This window comes from Dysidea avara, chromosome 4, assembly GCF_963678975.1.
Source record: "Dysidea avara chromosome 4, odDysAvar1.4, whole genome shotgun sequence".
NCBI lineage: Eukaryota > Metazoa > Porifera > Demospongiae > Dictyoceratida > Dysideidae > Dysidea > Dysidea avara.
The window spans coordinates 49,008,383-49,032,150 of record NC_089275.1 but is presented as its reverse complement, the minus strand read 5'-3'; the positions used below and the strand labels follow the sequence as shown (position 1 = coordinate 49,032,150).

At 38.1% G+C, this 23,768-nt stretch overlaps 3 protein-coding genes and 1 long non-coding RNA gene across 5 annotated transcripts in view; 1 reads left to right on the top strand and 3 right to left on the bottom strand.

The window, feature by feature from the left end:
- LOC136252613 (protein NLRC3-like) overlaps nucleotides 1–4,366 on the top strand; it is a 64,992-nt gene extending 60,626 nt beyond the window's left edge. The window contains exon 4 of the mRNA XM_066045112.1: nucleotides 1,256–4,366. Within this exon, the coding sequence (XP_065901184.1) occupies nucleotides 1,256–4,227 (2,972 nt within the window). The 3' untranslated portion in view covers nucleotides 4,228–4,366. The remainder of the gene's footprint in view (nucleotides 1–1,255) is intronic.
- The window catches only part of LOC136252615 (importin-9-like), an 81,802-nt gene that overhangs the window by 44,057 nt on the left and 13,977 nt on the right, over nucleotides 1–23,768 (bottom strand). The window lies entirely within an intron of this gene.
- LOC136254334 (importin-9-like) lies at nucleotides 7,781–19,196 on the bottom strand. Its single transcript, XM_066047015.1, has 7 exons — nucleotides 19,101–19,196; nucleotides 18,159–18,328; nucleotides 17,959–18,098; nucleotides 17,351–17,484; nucleotides 14,271–14,340; nucleotides 14,150–14,226; nucleotides 7,781–7,961 (listed from the first exon to the last, which is right to left on the bottom strand). Exons 2-7 carry the CDS (start codon nucleotides 18,182–18,184, stop codon nucleotides 7,851–7,853), a joined length of 558 nt encoding a protein of 185 aa, XP_065903087.1. The 5' UTR covers nucleotides 18,185–18,328; nucleotides 19,101–19,196; the 3' UTR covers nucleotides 7,781–7,850.
- Nucleotides 21,235–23,768, bottom strand: part of LOC136252611 (uncharacterized) — a 2,627-nt gene continuing 93 nt past the window's right edge. The window contains exons 1-3 of the long non-coding RNA XR_010699735.1: nucleotides 23,746–23,768; nucleotides 22,374–22,445; nucleotides 21,235–21,863 (exon numbers count right to left, since the gene is read on the bottom strand). The exon at nucleotides 23,746–23,768 is cut by the window's right edge and continues 93 nt beyond it. This is a non-coding gene — a long non-coding RNA (uncharacterized lncRNA). The remainder of the gene's footprint in view (nucleotides 21,864–22,373; nucleotides 22,446–23,745) is intronic.

Here is a 23,768-nt window from a genome sequence, read left to right as displayed (position 1 = left end):
CAAGCTACTTGTAACAATAATAACTATAGTATTATACAGTGAAAAAATATTGGATGACAACACATCTAATATGAAGGTCTGCATTATAACAGTGTAGTTGGGTTACTTACTACTTTCCTGGACTCTTTAAGCTTGTTATCCTGTAACAGTGCAATGGGTGTGAATAGGGTAATAGCTTGTACTTAGCTTTGGAAATGTGTTAGCAGCCCCACACATTAAATGGCACTTAAAAGATGTATCACATCATATCAGCAACTATACACAGCTGTTACACTCTTTCAGGCATATCACACATCACTACATGATGTAGGTACTAAACTCAAAACATACTACCATATTGTGGGATTGTCTTGTGGACAAGATTTTGTGTGAAAGTAAACTTATATGACACTTATCTCATGAGGTGATAAATTTGCGAGTTTAAATTCCTCTTACGCATTTATTACTTGTTCTACTAAGTGTTCACTAAAAGGTGAATGGCTAAGGAAATTTATGGAAAAGATACATTTTCTTGTAGCTGCTTACATGTCTTTATTCAGGTACCCGAAGCTCATAGAGAAATAGGGTAGCGAGGTAGTTGCTTTGTACTGCTCAGTGATGTACAGTGAAGAAACACTTGTTGTATAGGGGAACAAGCAACTGATTGAACTGTTATGAATAATCAACAAGCTGTTACCGTAAATGGGGAAAGATTCACTGGGTGAAAGTTTTGCATTTTTGCGGTTTCAAAGCAAACCGCGAAAGTTTCCCCGCTAAATCAATAATTTACAGTGTACTATATACGTAACAGTGTTTAAGCTCTACCGCGAAACTTTCACCACAAATAGTCTCAGTAAGCCTTAACCGTGAAACTTTTCCCCAGCGAAACTTTCTCGGTTTACGGTATGTACATAAACAAACACCTGGTTTGTTGGTGAATATTCCACCACAAAAGTTAAAAGCTTGCAACAAATAAAATTGTACACAAATATTAACTAGTGACAATTCAAGCAAGGTGAGTTGTCACAAATTCAACATAACAAGGTGAACTTGGTGCCACTTGATCTTGGCAACATATTCACCTAAATTGTTGCTATTAAAGGTATTGTCACTAATCTACCAACAAAGCTATGTCTTGGCCACCACATTGGATTTCACACCTTTTTTCATCTTGCCTTTTTTGTGGGGTGCATTGTTTCTATACAGATTGGCTGTTTTACATAATACATGTCCTGTACTACAATGCTTCATCTTGATGATGTCTGTACATGCGTAGGTCCTGTAGGAAGTGGTCAGTTACAGCAGGTTACTGATAATATCAAGGCAAGGTACCGACGTAAAGGATTGGTGAAATCTTCTACAGAACAAGACCCTTGGCCTCCATTTCATGCTAACTCCTTCACCAACTTAGCCTTATTACATCAGAAAATTAAGCAGTTACAAGCTAAACAAGACACAACAATGGCAGCTAGGATACGCACTAAGGGAGACATACACAAAATTTCTGAACTAACATCATCAATTAAACTGGAAAATATCCATCAACTATTCACTCCTATCACTTCAGATGATCAATGTCTCAATAGTATCCTAATAGAGGGTCACCCTGGAATTGGGAAGACAACACTGGCTAAGGAGATCTGTTTACAGTGGGCTAACAATAAACTGCTCACATCAGATAAACTGCTACTATTACTGATGTTAAGGGACCCCAATGTACAGAAGATCACTACCACAGAAGACCTGGTGAAATATACACTACCTGCTGATCAGGTACAACCTGTTTTGAGCTACTTACACACCACTGATGGAGCTGGAGTGACCTTCATCATTGATGGATTCGATGAACTCAGTAATAAACTACGTGCCACATCTTTCTTTAGGAAACTCATTGAAGGGGACGCTCTACCTAATGCACGTGTAGTGGTGACATCAAGACCATCTGCTTCAGCTTGTCTACATCAACATGTTGACAGAAGAATAGAAGTTCTTGGATTTGAGAAATCTAGCAAGGAACAATACATTGATGATGCTTTGAAGACTTCTTCTAAACTACAAACACTAAAGAGACATTTTCAACAATATCCCAATATTGATGCAATATGTTACATACCATTAAACATGGCAATCATAGTATTCCTGTGTCTACTAGGATCCCTGCCACCAACTGCCACTGAAATGTTTGCAAGTTTCATCCTGCACACAGTCTGTCGTCATCTTATGAGGGCAGAGAAGATTGCTGAGGATGAACGCATCAACAAAATGGAACACTTACCACAGCCAGTCCAACAAGTACTACAACAACTACAGAAAGTTGCATTTGATGGTCTTGTAGAGGACAAAATAGTATTCACAATGGATGACTTACCTGACATGTGCAGGGATGATCCCACTTGTTATGGACTATTACAATCTGTTGAATGTTATTGTTCAGATGAAATTGGTACTCCAATCAAATCCTTCAACTTCCTACACTTGGGAATACAAGAATATTTTGCTGTCAAATATGTAGCAACTTTACCAGAGGATGAGGTGTACACACTAATGAAGGAGTCATTTCTTGTTACTGAATATAATGATGTTGATGATGATGAACCTGATCCTGATAGTAAGAGTGTCCGCCTCTCCAACATGTGGATCATGTATTGTGGTTTAACCAGTGGACAAAGTAATTCTTTAAGACAGTACCTATCAAGGTTTGACAACTCCACTAATACACGTATCCATCTCTCATACAAAGATCATCAGTCACAAAGTATTTCATTACTTAACAATAATGATTACGAAGACAATGACCAATATTATAGTATTGAAGACAACACAACACAATCATCTGGTGATGATAACTCAACAAAATCAGATCATCAGATCACTCCTACACATCATCCATCATCAACCATCACACCTGTGATGTCACACTGGTCTGATCCTCTACAACCATCATCCATTAGCTCCCCTTCACTGACTCCTCCAACTCAACTAGTCAGCTACCCACTAACATCATCAAGAGGTCAACACTTCACATCTTACCCTCAACCATTAATGGAACACCACAATGTGTATCATTCTTACCAACAACAACAACTGGGGTATCATCCTGTATCTAGTCATCATGATCCTAGCAACAGTGAACATGTTACTACTAATATTAACACACAAGTGACCTCAGGAAAGATGACTGCTCCATCCCAACAAGGATCAACTTCTGATCAGGAAATATCCAACAAACTAACTATCTCACAACACATCCTGAAGGACCCAGTAAAGGTTCTCTACTTGTTCCAGTGTTTCCAAGAGGCTCAGGATGACAAGTTATGTGACATCTTGTCCAAATCATTTGATAGTGGTAAAATTAACCTTGGTCCCGACGGGCTCCTCCCACACCAGGTGGTGTCCCTGGGATTCTTCTTATCAAGATTAAACAGGAAATGGAAGGAACTAAACCTGTATGAGTGTGACATTGGAGATCATGGTATCAACCTACTACACCACTACCTTTGTGGAGATAAAACAAACAAACAAGAAATAACAACAATTAATCTTAGACACAATCACCTCACTGGAACATCATCACCTCTCATTGGTGACATCATCACTCACCTCCAGCCACATACTCTGATGTTAGGTTATAACAATATTACTAATGTGAGGGACATCTCCACTGCAGTAATAAACACTAACACAGTCAAAGTGTTAAACATGAAGGGTAATGGCCTCACAGCACAAGAAGCATCAGCAATATCTGATATGATGACCTGTTTGGAGGAGTTGAACATCAATAAGAACAAACTTGGTGATGATGGAGCAGTTATAATATCAAAAGGAATAACAAAAACCAACACACTGAGAGTATTGGAAATCACTAACAATAACATCACATCCACAGGGGCTGAAGCAATTGCAAACAGTTTACTACACAACACCTCACTGGAGGTACTAAACATGAGTGACAATGCTATTGGTCAAGATGGAGCTACAGCAATTGTTCAAGCCATTACTAATAGCAAGACACTAAAGAAACTGAACCTGTATGGTGATGATACAATAGATGAAGAGTCAGCCATAATAATAATGAGGAGCCTACACCATAACAACTCTATCACTACACTGAACCTTCCTAATACACTAGTGGATAATGATAATGTGAAGAGAGAAGTTGAACACATCAATAGTACAAGGAGGAAATGTAATATACAAGAATTAGAAGTCACCTATGTGGTACTCTACAACATTAACACATCACCATAGTAACCATTAATAAGTTATATTACACTTGTACAGATTTTTATTCCTCACACAATTATTAAATTTTATTATTAATGCATGTAAGCCATCATAATCTATTGTACAAATTTTTATTTGTGAAAATTTCTCATTTATAATAACATGTTCCATACACAGGTCAAATTACAGTTAAGTTCATATTAGCAATTTTATTACCATAATTTGTACCAATGGTCCAAACATTGTCAGTTCCAGTGTTCATAATAAAGACATTACTAGCTCTATTACAATTATAATACCATACCTGTTTCACTGCCCGTACAAAAGTCTCAATAGTAGCAGTGAAATTTATCCCGTATTTCACTGACAGCAGTGAAAAAGTTGTAATTGCAATTTCATTAGCTAGAATTTATGTTAACAATGTAGCGCCAATTAGTGTCGACGCGTGTTTAGTACATAGTGACAAATTGCGTACATAGCAAAGCTAATGCAGCATATGCAGCGAGTATGGTATTAACTGGGAATAGCATGGGTAGCAGTGAAATTTGGGATAAATACCACTCTTGTTGTATTGGAAATGGTAAATTTCACTTGGCTTCGCCTCGTGAAATTTATCCCCATTTCCAATACAACACTCGTGATATTTATCCCAAATTTCACTGCTACCCATGCTATTACTAGTACTAATCCAACAACTGAATGTGTTACTGTATAATACTCTCAATAGCAGCTTGACGTATTATATTGAAATACGTCAAGCGATTAGCCAATAGAATTAGTATCACTTGTTTGTCAAGGTCCCATGACAAAAATCTATAATACTAATTTGATTGGCTAAAATAGTGTGGTGTGTTTATATTAGAAGTAAATGTCTGATTTGATAACTATTGTTACCATAGTGATAGATTCCCCCAAGGTATGGCACAATATGGTTGCTAAGGTAAACATCATCTTGAAACCATAGCAACAGTTGCCAGGAAACGGTTGCTAAGTGTGATTGGTCTTTTGCAGTGGCTATTTTTTGAATTTCTGTTGCCTAGTAACAGTTGCTATGGTTGTCAGATTAATTTGCTATAGGACGGATGGCTGTGGTATTTGGGATTAATAGTGCTAGCATTGTAAACAGGAAGGAGTAAAATAGTGCAAGGCGAAGCCAAGCACTATATATTTCCTTCCTGTTTATAATGCTCACACTATTAATCCCAAATACCACAGCCATCCGTCCTATTACATATACTTATCATACAGACTATCTTAATGATTATATATGGTTATACAAGTTGTATTATATCAACATTCAGTGTTGGGCAAGTTACTTTTTAAAAGTAACTAGTTACATATTACATATTACTTGCAACTGAACTATTTAGTTACAGTTACATATTACCCATAAAAAAAAGTAACTATAATAATATTACATAATTATTATATTACTTTGTGTCCACAGCCTCAAGCTGTCACATGTGAAACTACCACTTTATCACGTGACATGATTGCGTTGTTGAACAATGAGCAAATCTTGGTTATTATTATTATTATTATCAATTTACCAAAAAGGAAGGCATACACAAAAGGCAAAGCCTGTACAAGGTGTCCGCCTACAAAAAACAAACATACATATACCTACAGTACACTACAAACTAAACAGTACACAACAAAACACAAAACAGTGATTAAGAAGTTAATTATAAAGGTGATGCCGGAAAGACTTTCGATTACTGTCTTCAAGGATATGTAATGGCACAGTGTTCCAGAAGAAAGTTGTGTTAACAAAAAAAGAATATCTCCTAGAATTAATGATGGACTGTGGAGGGACTAGTGAAAGATGTTGACTTCTGGTAGATGCTATGGAATTAAATGAACAGTGACTATTAAATGTAATAGATGTTTGCTGGTGATATATGTCATTGAGGAAACTGACCGAAAGGAAACTTCGTCTTGACTGGAGAGAAGGAAGGTGAAGTTGGGAGCAACAATCATTCGAAGAAATGGTCCAAGAGCTGGTAGATGGACTCCAGCGACTCCCACAGATCCATCGAGCTGCCTGCTTTTGTAGGGACTCTAGCAGTTGGTTATCTCCCAAATTATGGGGATTCCATACGACTGCAGCATACTCTAGCGTTGGCCAGATGATAGCTTTGTATGCGGCACACTTAGCTGCACGGCTGCAACCAAACATTGATCTACGTAAATAGTTCAAAGACTTGGTGCCCTTACTGACAGCATACTTGCAATGCTTAGACCAGTTTAACTTGGAATCTACCTGCACACCAAGATACTTCACAGGATTACTCCATGAAATAGGTTGATGGTTAATGGAGTATGTAAATGGAATTGGTTTGCGTTTGTTAATAATCATCAAAGCTTCACATTTGGTGGGATTTAACTTTAATTGCCAGCGACTAGTCCAAGAAGAAATGGCAGTGAGGTCATTTTGTAGGGAAGAACATTCCTTGAGAGTGTTGGCTGGAGCATAAAGTAAAACATCATCAGCAAACATTTTAACAGTGGAGTGTTTTACAACAGAAGCCAAATCATTTACGTAAATCAAAAACAAAAGTGGACCCAAGACAGTTTCCTGTGGAACCCCAGAAGTAACAATGGCCCAATCTGAAAAAGTACCATTGATTACTACTCTTTGTTTTCTTTTAGTTAGAAAAAATCTAAGCCATGACAGTACTTTACCATGAATTCCTAGAGAACTTAACTTAAGCAGAAGGCGTTCATGTGGTACAGAATCAAAAGCCTTCGCAAAGTCAAGCAGTAGACAATGTACAGTGTTTCGTTGTTCTAAACATTGAGACCAATCATCAACAGCCTCAGTCAGAAGAGTTACAGTAGATCTTTTATTTCTGAAGCCAGATTGAGAAGGACTAAGCAGTTGGTTATAAGTAAGAAGCTGGTGAATAAGCTTCATTCAGTAGGCTTCATTACTTTGTTGTGGCTAGGCGTTACTCAGTGGATTACTAACAAGATTAGTAACTTCGTTACTTGTAGTAATAATATTACAGTAACTATATTACTTAGGTAACACTTTACACTTGTAAGTAAAGTAACTTGAGTTATATTATCTGATTTTACAGCGTATTTCATTATATTACTTAGCCACCACAAAAGTAATATTATTACGTAACGCGTTACTCCCAACACTGTCAACATTCCATTACCAGATAACTATTGTGTGACTATTCTGTTAGAGTAATCTTTGTTGTACTCACTAAAGGTAAGTCACCTGACCTTGAACCTGAAATTAAGCAAAAGCAGTAACTATTGTGTTTAATAATGTATTGACAATGAACATTTTTACAGTAAATAGTGAACCTCTCTATTTTAGGACCCAGAATTTTTGGTCACTTTTTGCTGTAATATAGAGGTTTTCCTCTTTCAGCGGTTAAAAATGTATTAACCAGACCTGTTGGGACCAAAATCTTTGTCCTTATTACGGAGGTTTATATTTTTACAGTGTCCTTAATTCAGGGAGTTTGTTAAGAGAGGTTTCATTGTACACCCAACAATGGGAGCCAACATCATAAATATAAGAAATGTTTTGTTTATAATTTTCATATCAATAAAAGTAGTCAAACTATGTACAATATTATAATATATTACTCAAAAAAGAAAATTAAAAATATTATCTCCACTACATATTAACAATTAATGCCAATAGTGATCAGTGTCTTCTGCTCCAGTGTTGTTAGTTGGGTAGGTCTATACTGATACTCCAGAATCAGTTGGTGGAAGAACTGCTCCAAATGAACCTGTAGACAATAATAATGATAGTAGCTAATAAAAATGTGACTGCCGCAGGAAAGTTACCTAGTTCACTGTAAAACTTTCAAATTTTAGTTTTTGCTTCATTAGCATTATCTCTAGTGTCCAAGGAATAGATCACCAGTTTCAGCCTATTGTAGAGCAGTATACCCTCAGTTATCTGACCCTTGCTTAGCCAAAATTGTAAATGACTGTTCTATTAGAGTATTTTGAGTAAAAGTGTATGCTCTGTTAGAGTAATTCCAGAGGAGGAAGGAAACGAATTAGCACAATTAAAATGAATTATGCAAATGGTTGGAATGAGGTAAAACATGTGGATGATCATGGCATCATCGCTAAGTTAAAGAATGGTTACCAGGCTAGTGTTACAACGTTATATGCAAACAATTGTTTATAGATTTCACCTAGAAAACCAAGTGCTTTTACAAAACAAAATGCATCACTGTATCGCTGACACAAAGCACAATCCACATAGCTAACAACCCCCTGCCATCCCCAACATTCAACAGTTTTGTATTACGACTACCGAGGCTCACGTGAAACTCTAGACAAACTAAGCAATTAACGAAATAGTTTTAAGTAGCGCTTATGAAGCATTTCCGACCTTCTCTGGAGTAATTCCACAGAGCTCTGTATATAAATGTATGGGCTTCAGTTATCTGAACAATTCACTTATCTGAACACCTTTACCATTCTCTGAGATACATTGGGGCTTGAATAACTGAGGGTCCACTGTAATTAGTTTTGGAATTATACCATAGACAGTAGGAAAGAGCAAGATAATTGACGATTACACTGACAACAAGTTGATGTTATGCTGCCTCTAAAAACCAGGCACCCATGCAATAAATACTATCCCAGTTTACATTCATGCTATTGTTATTAGATTTGTAATACTGTAATTTAGCGTATTTCGTAATTTATGAATTATTTTGTAATTTGGTAATTACATTGCTATTAGTGCTGTAAACCAGTGTCCAATTAACCAGTTATTAACTGGTGTTGTCTATACTTTGAGGTTATGTTATGATGTTAACACTTGTCAGCAGGGGTAATTTATGGTTTACCAAGTGGGTGGGCAATATCTAGTTTAATGGTTTCTTCACCAGTTATTGGCTGACCTATGTGTAAATATGTGATTTTAATAACTGTTATTGCAAGACAAGATGTTGATGGTCACTTTGGTACAGGAGTGTATAAACAGTGGAATGGACTACTGGAATGGAATTTTTTAAAAAAAATTTACATCCAAATAAGTACAACTCCTCCCCTTAAGTAAGCAAACAAATATGATTCCCCTTAACCCTTTCTTACCAAAGTTATTTCGTAAAACCGCAGAAAAACCTCAGGAAATGATATTTTATGGCTTGTGTGATCTTTGCGCAACACATGAGGACCCCACCCATTAATTAACACGGAACACTATATACCATATGAAAGCCCTCTTTCCCTTCTACCCAAACATCTAAAAACCTTACAAGAAAACACATAACTGACACACTTTGAAGTGAAGAAAGGTGCATTGTTATTCTTCACCATAGCAGTGAAAGATGGGTGCCGCCATCTTGTTGTAACCCCGGGTTGCATCATACTGTATATTTTTAGAATCCTTATCACGTGAGGAACATTTTTATTCTTAGTAGAACACACCATGATGCTCAGAGCGAAAGTTATCGAAATTTAAACAGGTACAATTGTTTTGATCCGTTTTTGTGTGTTTATAAGTGTTGATAGTTCCCCATACTCATTCTTATCGTTTCGCATTAAACTTTATTAGAAACTAACTGTCTTAATGAAGGTTCAGTTCAGTGTGCAATGTGGCACTACCACAATAAACTTTGGTTTAAATTTTGTTTTCTGACATAATTGTGGAAAAGGCTCATTGTAAACACTTACAAGATTGGGTCACTTTTCCCAAAGATTTTCGCTTAGGCTCCTAGGTTAGTGGTAAACACCTCATATAGGCTCTGCCCTCTATGTCCGCCCTCCAGTTCCTAACTGGTAAAGCTGATAATAAATGAATACTTCATTATACATTGAATGTACTTTTACAATGCACACATGTAATCAACTAGTTAGCTAACTTTTTATTGGGAACAAGGGTTAAGTCAGGAGTCTTCTTGGTATTCGTAATAAACTGGTACTGTGTATGTTCATAACTGACTTTACATCATTACATTGGTAAACTTTGTCTATAATGAGGTGAATTATGCTAAAAGAGCTGACTTCAATGGGGAATCCTATTAATTTGCTTACTTAAAGGAAGGAGTTGTACCAAGAGTACATAATATTACTCTATTATTATGTACTCTTGGTTGTACTTATTTGGATGTAAAAAATAATATTGAACTTTAAAAAATTCCATTCTACCATTCCAGTATTCCATTCCAATGTTTATACACTTCCCTTTGGCACCACCCTAAACCTTCCAGCAGGCTTGTTGAGTCACATTGTCTGCCAATATACAAACAAACCAATTAACAGGTTATTGGCAATTATTGGTAGGCAATCAACCAGTGAGAAAAATTTTGTAGGTGTACAGCACTAGTTGCTATGCACTGCTAAGGAAGCATAAATTAAAATAAATCACTTTAAACTGCAAATTACGCAAATGAAATATCTTCTCAACTACTGTATTTTATAGTGTGTCTATTGTGTTTTCTCGTGTGAATTGCATAGAGAAAGCCTCGAGGCTGCCTTTCATTTTCATCCACATAAGTACGGGTAACGCCCCCTTTTTATGTCAAAGGATACACTACCTCTAGTAGCCTAAGAGGCCTTTAACATTGTTTCAAAGTTGTTAAACGTCCATAAAATAAAAAGGGAAAACCATTACAGTACACACTACAGTACTTGATAATACTGTAATACTCTTCTTCTCCGTGTTCTGCATGAACAAATAGTAGACTAAGCAGCGTATCTACTGTAGCTCTAGCCATTACTCTGCTTACTGGTCGAATAATTATTTTTGTGCATGGTGTAAGGACTTCAAGAAGAAACTGTTCCGCTGTTCTGCATTGCTCTTTCACCCCACGCTCATGCTCTGGCTATAAAGGTACATAGTTTAAACCATATGCTAATAATTAGACACTGCGACCAATGGAAACTAAGCGATTCAGTAACCCCTCAGGCCCTTAGTAGTGCCCTCGCTGCACTTGGGACGTTACAGCCTCAGGCCATCGAGGCTACTAAATTATTTAGTTCCCTTGGTCTTGGTGTCTAATTATTATGGAGTGCAATTAATCCCAATCACACTGGTAGTTTCTAAAATTGTACTGTTAATCTGACAGTATGGTGTGCTTCTATTGGAACCAAATAACGAGTGGTATTGCCATAGTAATAAATGCCCATAACAACAGAGTGGTTGCTTAGCAACGTTTGCTAGGTAACTGTTGCTAAGTGTGGGTACCCTTTGCCATGATAAATTTTCAAATTTCTGAGTAACAGTTGCTAGCGCGGAAGGTGGTCACTATGCGATTAGTGGGTAATCACATGTATTTCCGTGCAATTAGGGAATAATTGTACTTGTGGCTGTTACTTGTACAATTATTCTCTAATTACACTCAAATGTGTGTGATTACCTATACTCAGTGTTTATTAATTAAGTAATTAATAAAAATAAACACCAAAAAAACAACAACAACCAACAACTGGTCAGTAGATATGTCCCGTGAATACCTGCTTTGAGTGGCCAATGTGCCGTTTTGGTCAGATATTGGCCAATGATCAACTGTTATATTGTGCACTGTAGGGTGATATTATTGGCTGGAAAACCCCAGTTCTGTATGACCCCTATTGTACAGTACTACTGTACTGTATGATTGTACTGTAAACTAACTGAATGTTCTACACACATATTAGTTTATTAGTGTATCTTAATACTCTCTACTTTAGAACTATTACTCAAACAATTTTAATCTTATTTCAACTAAACCACCATTCACCCTTAAACTCGCATAGTCCAGGATTTGATTAAAAAACCAACACAATAATTTATGTCAATAGTTTCATATCTGATCCAGTCCATTAGAAATACAGATTTTATTAATTGGCAAGGAGCAAGATATCTGTGTATAAAGTTTTAACATACAAGAACCCACCCACTATGAAGTGTTGAATCATTTTGTTTTCTTTCACCTTCGTATCATTACTGTATGTGCCTGTCAGCAATTTTAATATATCAACTGAATTGCCACCATGTAACAAGCAACATGACGTCAAGAGGAAGTACATAGGATGGCCAAGTTATGGCCTTTTATCTATCGTTGTGTGAAGAAGAAAGATGTAGAAATACTTTTGTAGTTCTAAGGCAGTGTGAAGCTCTGGGTTGGAAGGATGCGACAAAGGATGGGACCATTTAAACCAAAATTTAAAGGTGACTAAAGGGGTAACTGTAGGTTTTAGATACGTACTTTCAACAGTTCTTATACTATGAGAGTTTGTTTTAATCCTTAAACCTGCATAACCCACAAAACTGGATTTTAACCTTATAAATATGTGTACCTTGCACAAAATGCTGTATCTTTAAAAGCATCTGTCCTATGGCTACGCAATTTATGTCATTCTACTTGTGATGCAACAAGGATTAAAATGATACCTAGGGTTTTACCCACTAAATGGTGGGGGCCAAACTAGCCGTGTCAATAAGATTTTGTAAGGAAACACACAAATTTTTATAAAGTGGTCCATGACTCAATGGTGGCTGCTTTTATCACCTTGTAACGAGTTCCATTTGATCTTTCGTTAAATTTTCTATCATGCCATATCTACAGAGGAGGTACGACACGAATTAAGCACTACTGAAAAGAATTCGCAGTAATTGCATTCTTCAAATGGTAAAATTGCAGAAATCAATCCGTAGACAAGATTTGATGAACTGCTAAGCTTGTGCAGTTGATTTTCAATGGTTTTCTCCTCCCAACTTGCTGCTTGGCTTGATTTTGTACGGTTAGTTATTCATCACGTGACGGCTCTTCCAATAGGCTGTGTATATTGAAACTGAACCACTGGGGTTGAATGGGGTAGACTGCACCGTTGAATTAAGCATAAGAAAAGAGTTCGATCGGCACGTATTTTTTGTTGATAGCCTCACAAAATAGATTCCCTGTACAAAACATATGCGCGTCGTACCTCCTCTGCCACATCTATATATGACTCACACAAGTAAACCCACAATTGAAAGTAAACATGCGACAAGAATTTGAAACATGGAGATACGACTTGCTGTTGTTCATCAATCATAACAAGTAAGCCAATGTAATTAACCTTCCCAAGTAGCCCAGTGAACAGACTTTTGATTAATGCATAGTTGTAGGCTATAAGAATTAAGTTACTCCAGCTAATGTTACCATGCGTACCCCATATTGCATAAAGGGTTTAAATGTTAAAGGGCTTATGCAAAATTCAGTTTACTGAATAATCCATTTTCAGTGCTTGTGCTTTTTTTAAACGGCTGTGGGTTAAACCCAGAAAACCTGTAACAAATAAGCGTGCCTTGCACAAATCGCTATAATTTTTTAGCATTGATCCTATGGCTATACAATTTACATCATTCTGCTTGTGATGTAACAAGGATTGAAATGATACCTATGGTATTTCCCTAATGTTAAACAGTAAGGCCAAAACTAGCCATGTACATAACTTTTTGGTAAGGAAACACACAAATCTTTTACATACAATGATAAAATGGTCTACAACTTGATGGTGGCTGTTCCTATCAACCTGCAAAAGTTCCATTAGTTTCACCATAAAATTTTCTATCAGGTCATAGTGGATGTAAAACCACAATCAATATTAAAGGCACAGCAAGAATTTTGAAACATGGAGATGCGTTCATTGCTTCAGCCACTGTAGTTACAGTGTTCACTTAACCTTCTTCAAGTAGCTCAGTGAACAGACTTTTGATCAATGTGTAGTTTTAGGCAATAAGAATTAAGGTATATACCCCACTTAACGTCGCCATGTGTACCCATATTGCGTATATACACATTCCCCGAAAGTCCTTGCGGGTTTAAGGGTTAAGAATTAATCCATCTATATGTCAATTAGTACTCATTCCAAGCCCTTGTCTGAAATACTTTACCTGGTAGGCATGACAACAAATCATTTTCATGGTATACATAAAGAGGTATACGTCTCCCCAGTGTAAGTATATTTACAGAGACAAAATTGTCACCTTAACATCAATATGACTGATGGGGTCATCCTTAAACTGATCATCATCATCATAGTCATCATCACACATGTCAAACCCTACCATCACCATGGTTACAGGGGGTAATATCACATGACCTCACCAGGGAAAGAGCTAGCAGGAGCTAATAGTTCAATGATATCATCATTGAGGTCCTCCCAACCATCCTCCTCCTAAAACAGTAATGGGGAAGTGTTTAACGGTGTGACATGTGTACTGACAGGTTGTACTCACTAAGGCATGGCACTTTATTACATCATCAAAATAATGCATCCGCCATTTTTGAGGGCAAAAAATATGTATACGTTCTATGCCTAGGAAACTTTTTTAATGCTAATACGAAGGAATTGTACTGAAAGATAGAGTAGCACTGGTATAAAGTAAGTTACTAGGTAAAAGTATATAACACAAGTATAAGAATAAAACGGAATATTAAATAAGAGTAGGGACAGTGTATAATGCTGCAATAAAAAGTACTGAAACAAGCTGGATCAGAATAGTACGTAATGTCCAAATACTGTAAAACAATAAGAAGTGAATATCCCTGCTGTGCTCTGTGTTTGTGAAGTTTTTTTGCAAGCTCATGACCACTAAATATCTGCTGGGTTACTCATAGCACTATTATACTAGATTATGACTCATACAATAACAACTGATCAGTGGGCGTGGCTCTACAAAAGCCTGCAGACAATAATGGACATGGATTCGTGCATACCTACGGACTGATGAATGGGCGTGGCTACCATATGCCTACAGACTGTAATTTTTGTAAGTGGGCGTGGCTCACGAAAGATGCAGTGCTATGCTATGATGTGTAGTAACACGTCCGCATTTAATTTAGCACGTGGGGTCAGACCCGAATAATCTGTAAAGCAGGACCTGGATGACCCGACTCGGTTTAACACTGTTACTAAATAAACTATATTTGTGACCCAGTCTGACAAAACCGGGCTTATCGCCTATTTAAAAGTATCGAGAAATGCCGGTTTTAAGTATTTAGTGTGTTGTAGCTCGCCAATGGTTGAAGCTATGTGTACCAAATTTTCACATGTTTTACACCAATTCCTTACCTTCCAGAGCATCCATTGTGCAAGTAGCCAACAACTAAGTTTCCCACCATTTTAGATAGTTTTTAAACCGAGGTTGACTGTATCAGGCAAGCTGCAAATTGGGTGGGAGGTGGGGGCCCTGGAAGGCGGGCAAGATAGCGTTTAAAAATTGAAAAGGAAAGCCAAGGAATGAATTAGGCCAAGTTTTGAGCCATTGAGGTCTCAAAACTGGCTAAAATGAAAGGAAATTCAGCACCACAGAGCTGTACAGCCACATACAGTCATTCCCAGGCTGACCACAGCTCCATTAAGGCCCCACACCACACGTACGGATCGCCACTGGGCTCGAGAAAAGCAGCCAGCAAAACCAGACCACTCAAGTCTAGCTGATTTTAAGTGTGGAATTAGATAGTTTATTCATGTAGCTGTGTGTCCTGAGTGAAAAATCGAATCTGCTGACATGGGCGATAAGACCGGTTTTCTCAGACTGGGTCACATTTATTGACTTACATATTGCTATATAGTTCGCCGTAAGTTGCTCTCTCTGATCGATATCAACAGCGAGTCACGTACGCGTGTGTTTTTGGTGCAACCTGTGACCACGTGCATTCGAATAGTTTGATGCAATATACACTGGTATGGAAGCCATACTGTAGTCTATTAACACTCAGCAGTAGAACCTGACTGATGGCAATGGTAAAGAAGGATAAAAGGTAAGACAATAGTGCAAGCATTGTATGCTTATCAATATACTAAAGGTTTTTTTTCTTAAGCGAACTAGAAACGTTTCTGTGAAAAAATTAGGGCTTTAGCTGTAGCCACCTTTCCACTACGCTTGACTGAGGTGTAAGGCAGGTAGGCAGGCAGGCAGGCAGGCAGGCAGGCAGGCAGGCAGGCAGGCAGGCAGGCAGGCAGGCAGGCAGGCAGGCAGGCAGGCAGGCAGGCAGGCAGGCAGGCAGGCAGGCAGGCAGGCAGGCAGGCAGGCAGGCAGGCAGGCAGGCAGGCAGGCAGGCAGGCAGGCAGGCAGGCAGGCAGGCAGGCAGGCAGGCAGGCAGGCAGGCAGGCAGGCAGGCAGGCAGGCAGGCAGGCAGGCAGGCAGGCAGGCAGGCAGGCAGGCAGGCAGGCAGGCAGGCAGGCAGGCAGGCAGGCAGGCAGGCAGGCAGGCAGGCAGGCAGTAGAAAATTCTGTTGAATAATTTTTTTCTAAATCCTGTAGCAACTCGACGCAAACATTTCGGATCGATCTGAAGACACTTTTGGGCTTGGTTTTACCCAACCAATACTGTCATGTCATTGTGAGGAAAAATCATGGCAGGTTTTTGGGTTATATTATATCACAGATCATCCCCACACCTTCGATGTCCCTAATATGCAGTACTATTGTACTGTATGATACTTGTGGCATGGAAAATTATTCTGCTAAGGGAAGGTTTTAGCAACAGAACACTCGATACTTTTGCCCTCATTTTTCTCGTAAACTATTGTGAAACTTGAAGCTGTAGCAACTTTTTTTCCCCATTTTTTCCTGACCACGCCTTAGAACACACAAGGTCTATAACGCTAGATAGTAGGAAGAGTAAGGAAATCAGTTTGTACAACAACTCTACTGAAAATAAACGTTGGTGGGTTTAGTGGTGTTTGTTTACATTTTTTGACTTCCGTTTACATTAGTCTACAAGGTTAGGATTTGTCTTAAAGTGTTCACCTTGGATTGGCAAAACACAAGTGACTACAGGGCTAAAACTATTCCTTGGTGGAATCCAATTCATGGTGAACATTTTAAGCTGAACTCCACTTTGTAGACTAATACAAATTGAATTATGGCTGAAATTCAGTAGTACAAACAAGTATTAAGATATTTTCTGTTAATGTCTACCACAACATAATAAACACACATCACATGTATACCATTGGGGCTATAGTAACAATACAAACATATTCAAACTCTTCATGAGCAGGTGAATAAGATGATGTATAGTATTGAGTCTATTTTCCCTGAGAAATGGCTCAATTAAAAGTTCCATGTATTTCCGACCTTTGTAGCATGCATATTTCGTTTAATTTTTAAAAAAGTATGCTAGTATGAACTTTACTGAAATGTACTGGTTTACCTCAATATTTACTAGTTAGCTGACCTCAGAGCTATCATCACTCCCATCATCACCATTACCATGGTTACCAGTAGCCTGTGTAGCCTCTAGAGTATTCTCCAAGTCCTTCACTAACAACTTGAACAATTTTGATGGTAGTGGAATAGTAGTGTATTGAACTATATAGTGGAGAATAATCTATTGTTTAATCTTGGTAGTCATGGTGATAACAAGTGAACTATACAAACTACTGTAGTAACAATAGTAATTTATACTATAGCTAATTGTACCAGTTATCTAGTCATAGTTAGATTATCATACTACACATGTGTGACCAGATCTACAAGAATCCCACATGTTAGTACAAGCCTAATTTTACAGTAAATGCAATAAATGCAATGGGTGAAGTGTTGATGAAATTGAATAAAATTTTGAGCAGTTGTTTTACGAATGAAGGTGATAATGGCACAATTCTTGGTAGCATCGTGATCACCAAAGCAACAAAATCTGTCACCTCTGGTTATTTAGATACAGAAAATGTAACAAAATGGAATTCTATAGTTATCTGAATTAGCTGATATTAGGCCTGTCCCTGAAGATAACTTCACCAGATATGTCTTATTTTAATAATCAGTAATTCATAACAACTTCACCTTGTGCTTTCTTTGATCTGGTTAAAACACCACCACCAAGATCATGTGATCTCACCTCCTCCCCCTCCACCATAATATTACACAGATCCTTGTTGCCATTGGTAACACAGTATAGTAACAGCTGACACATAGCAACCATACTAGTGTGACACACATGGTAACACAACACCACCCCTCTGGGGTACAATAACAATTATCACCTCAGCTTGATATCATATTGTCCCATCAAATCATGGTGGGCATGGCACCACTGGGTGAGCACAAATTGGAGTGATGAGTTACCAGTGATGTCAGGTATTCCACTGAGGAAGGTGATCACCTACTCAAGATGACTGGACTGGAATAGGAAGATGAAGGTGAGAAGCAACGACTATTGGAAGGAGAATATTTGTAGCATATTTTAACAAATAATGAGCAAAAACTGTGAGGAAATTTTATGTTTGATTAGATACTTCACTAATAGCTCTGTACTCGACTGAAGTAGGGATTAAATGTCCACCAGTATAGCTGCAGGTGTACATGACCACTCTTTTTATTTATACGATCATGTAAAATGTTTTTAATTTTTCCTTACACTTGTTTGTTTACTATTTTTGCAGTAACACAATTCATCTAGCAATGATTCTCTTCTCACGTAGTTATGAACAAGTTAACTGAGGCCAGGTAATCCTTACGGCATGTAGTGTCACCATGTAGTTAAAGCCACACCGGAGACTACACTTGAATGCCTGTCACGTTCAGTCATTCAAGATCATTCTTGGAAATAGTAAATCACTTACAACAACAACATGTTAACTGTGATGTAAGACTATGTAACATTGTCTACTGTACAAGAAGAAGGAACTAGTGGATCATATAGGAAATGTTTGCAACACATGTATCATGATTCTGTCAACTATTTGATCAAATAAACCTTCATCAATCACACATTGACTGAGAAGACTCTCTGAAGTTTCTCACGTTCCTCCTTAGAAGCGCTTCAACTGGTTTAAAAATGCACTTAAGTTGGAATGGATTTGATATACAAAGTACTAGTGCCTTAACACAGTGTACACAGCACATAGCAATTTAAAATAACAAAGTTAATGTTGTTGACTAACTAATGTCATGTGTATTATCAAATTCAAATCCCATTCACTCACTTGTACAATGGTTGGTGTTTGTACAGACTGGATCTTACTGAGTACTGCCCTGAGAATGGTCTCCAGGTGGGCACCTAATAGAGTACCCAATTGACAACAACATGAGGTGTGCACTTATTACAACCACTAAATTGTTTGATTAGTGTTATAATAAATTGACCAACAAATGAAGCGGCATATTCTGATTGGCTGGGATGTAGAAAGTGTAGTATCACGCTGACTGCACAGGTGAGACCTGATTGGCCAGATTGGTCATGCCTAAGGAGGTGTATACATGATTATATGACATAGTACAGCCACACCCACTAACCTTTCCAGTAATTGTTGAGCTGCTACAGACAAGTAGTATTGTATACAAGTACCACCACTCTGTAGGGGAGTAATATGTGTGTGTCACTGTCAGTCAATCACATTTAATACTGTTAGACATAGTGCTAGAGAGTAGGGTATTAGAGGTGTACCGATGTGGGTTTTTGGCATGTACCGATATCCGATATTGATGCCACCAAAAGAAGCCGATAACCGATAATCGATCCGATATTTGCATTGTAATTAAAAGTGTACATTTACCTACCCTACAACATGTGCATGTATTCATTGCTATACTCTGCCTGTGGTGGTATACAGCTTGGGTTCCTATTGTGCAATCCAGACAATTAGGCACCCACAAGCATTTTTATGCATACTCCCATGAAGCCTCATACGGATATTTCTGCATTGCTCTGCATTCTAATGGTTTGTGAGAAAACTGGTACAGCAAGTTTCCTTGGTTATCCTGTGAGCCTTCTTTTTATTACAAGGTACTCTATAGCTAACTGCTTCATTTATAAAGACTGAGATAAACTTTCCAGCAACAGACAGTAGAATAGCGTGAATTTAAATGGCTTCTCGTAGCGTAGCGTTTGTTTCAGCGTGAACAATAAGCCACTGGCACTAAAGAGCCACATGAATAACGTAGAAAACCAATGCACAATCCGTTTATGTACAAACTATTGCTAGAGTATAAATATCGGTAGCGATATCGGTCCTCCTGCTGTTCTGTACCCATACTGATATTGGTAAAAATTACCATATTGGTGGCCGATAATATAGCCGATCCGATTATCGGTACACCTCTATAGGGTATGTCAGTGTACAAAGTAGTTACTATTTAATAGTTATACCATGGCCATGAGGGATTAGCATGATACATATTGCCCAATGCTGAGGGCCACAGGCCCAGGCATATATATAAGGTGAATCCTGAATATACCACTCTGGTATGCTCACCTAATAGGTGAAGGGAGACAAACCTGCATTCACCTCATTACTGAGGTTTGTAAACATCGAATGTGGGTTTAAAATATGGACAGGTTTTGCTGGTTGTAGTGATACCATTTCTAACAAATATCTACTTTGTGGATACTTAAATTTTACCAGTATACACCCCACCTGTATCTCAACCCATTAGCAAGTACTTTGTGCAACATTTCAGTATTTGCTAGCTGATTGCATGTGTTGTATAATCAAGACTCACGGTAGTGAGTCGCGCGGCCAGTAAAGCAGAAACGCGCGCCGCAGACAATAAATGACGCGACCACTACGTGAGGATTTTACAGGAACGAACGTTGTCAAATTCGGCCTTCCTGTAACTCACCCGCCACTTACGCTATCCCTCTGAAACTCTAGGGTTGAACTCATCGTGTCACTAGTAACTACCACACAAGCAGTGAAGCAAATCCATGCCGATTGTTTCGTGATCGAGATTGCCGACATCAAAGGGGAAGTTTCATTTTTTTTTTTTTTTATCGCATGCGGTTAGACGCAACCGCATGTGTATGCCTTGCGTTCCTTTGTGCATTCCAAACATTGATTGCCCTGCTATCGCTTCAGTATTCACTCAATCGCCTCAAGATTCACATCATCGATTTCACCATACATGATTACCCTACAGTCTTAACTTCAACACCAAACGAAGTTTCAGTCGTCCTCAGTCGACCTAGAGGCCAAATACAAATCCCAGATTGTTGTTTTCCGCAATACTCGCTTGGCATGTAGGGCAATGTATCTTTAAACTGTTCTAAAAGTTTCGTTCAGATTGAAACATTTGTTTTCGAGAATGGCTAGTTTGAAATTTGAATTTAGTTGCCCCCACGTAATTTGCTCTCTAAGAATTTTACTCGGAATTTAAAGAATGACGCAAAGCACAACTGCGGTCACTGGGTATTGATGAACTGGCGCTCTATGTAGTTAATCAGTGCATATAGCCACAAAGAAGTGTGCTGCCATAGATTATAGTCCACAGATATAATCTATGGTGCTACATACCATCGTTCGTTTTTAAATTTGAATTTAGTCGCCCCCACCATGACGTAATTTGTCCTCTAAGGGCGCGGCTTAAAGAATGACACAGAGTACAACTGTGGTTACCAGTTGTTGACACAAGCTGCGAGTAATTAGCACATGTAGCTAGCCAATTGTCACCATGCATTATTGCATTTTACAGCACCCCCACACAAAAATTACACATGTAATTACAAAAACATACAGAGGACACATGAATACCAAACACTTTTCACAACAATAATGTAAGAATTGTACAATAATGACTGTAATATAACTGCTAAGAAAATGTTTTCCAGTGGCCCGCCATGGTAGCAAGTCTCACATGACGGCATGTATATTCATCCAAACACAATGGGAGTAGCTAACAAGTAAGTATGATGACAAGTTGATATGACTCCATTTGTAGAATCCAGATGAGTGGGTGTTGCTCCAGTATGTCTAAACAGTTAACAAACATTCCTGTTATAAATATGTGCTAGAGTTGCAATATAATAGTATAGTATTTAAATGCAACAATACATAGTCTCCATTGCATCACTATCGAACGACACTAAGTGGAGGATATTGTTGCATCTCTAGTATGTACACTCTATCAGTACAACCTGTCTTAATGGCCACCAGTATAGAAAGACAACCTCTCTTGAAAAGCCAATTCCAATTGAGAATTTATACACTGTTACCTGTTTATTGAGTGGAGGTGGCAATAAACAAGTTCCACCGTAATTTATACACGTGATGTGATCCTGTATATTCTGTCAGTGGATGAGATCCACTTGGCCAGGACAAAATGTGACTCAAATGTCCTGGATGATCCATACTCAACCCACTTATGACCCAGTGGCACAATGGAACTGAGTATAGAGAATACAATTATATTTATTTCTAAGATGTGTGGATGTGTGGACACATTACAACACATTACATGTACATACAAGACATGCTACGTACTGTTTTAGCAATTCAAGTCACCAAATTATGTACGGACCAGTCAACAATGCTTCATAGTGCCCATCAGTAAACCTGAAGAAAAGTTACGAAAAATAAAAATTCACATAAGTACAATGAAGCCTCATTAATATGGCCAGCTGTGGAACCAAAAAATTTGGCCTGAATAACAAGGTGGCCTTATTAATGAGGTCATAAAGTACTGCTTAGCTATATTTGGGATCTACTAGAGGTGGCCAATATAATGAGGTGGTCTTATTAAAGAGGTGGCCACTAAGTGAGGTTTCACTGTACATACAGTTCACAATCACAATGGTGAACAATATTAATGGTTAACAATATACACTGAAACCTGCAGGTCACTTCTTGTGGAAGATTGCTCTCTACACTAAATGACACATTCAGAGATTGTATTTAGATAGATGATACAGTAACACATTGTGACTTCAATACTCGTGATGTGTCACTGCTAGGCAGCAACCATATACACGGCACTGCCACATCACACTTGCTCGCACACACAATTTTGCTCAAGATTTTACAAATTGATAATTAAGAGGTGTGGAAACTAGCTGTTCGCTCGAAAGACTGTGTGGCAGCTGTTTTCCTTCTGTACAAGTGGCCAACAAGACAGGTCCACAGTGGATGAAAGCCAGGCATTAGATATTTGGTATTTTATGTGTTGAAGGCATTCCAGGGCTTCCGGTAGTCTCAAATCTCACCACAGTTTACCTCAGGCAGTGTTGTGGTCACCACTAAACCACCGGAATGCTGTGCTATGTTCATCTTATGCTTGGCTACTGTATTGTAGAACTGAAATGGATACTCTGAAAAATATATCCTATGGATAATGACTTCATCACTTTCTTCATCAGGAGCTTATAAGGACCAATAGTGAAACTTTTACACTTTGGGCTGACAGCCAACTGCCTAAGTCTTAAGCAGTGCCTTTGGTGCTCTAACAGATTGGCTGCCCCCTTGCTGCCAGCACTCACTGTCTCATACGCTGTCACACACTAAATCCATCTCTATAGCCAGTTAGAACAGCATGCTTCTTACCTTTTTTAAGGCCGCAAAATGCAGCCACCTCTTTAAAAAGCTAGGTCAGAAATTTTTTGTCCCTACGACCTGAATAATGACCAGTTTTCACTGTACTATTAGTGATTAGTGATCATGGAGGATTATTTATTAAGATACTAAGATATACAAACGCTACAACCTCTAAATATAGCAGTAAATTTTTTTACCCTGGTCCAATGTCTCGTAATAATTGTGAGAGACTCTACTGTGACAAATACATGTTTATCATGATATGTACTAATCGCCTTTTTACAATTAAGATTTACAACAGAAATACATGTATAGTTAAACTCACCAATTGTGACTAAATCCCTTCAA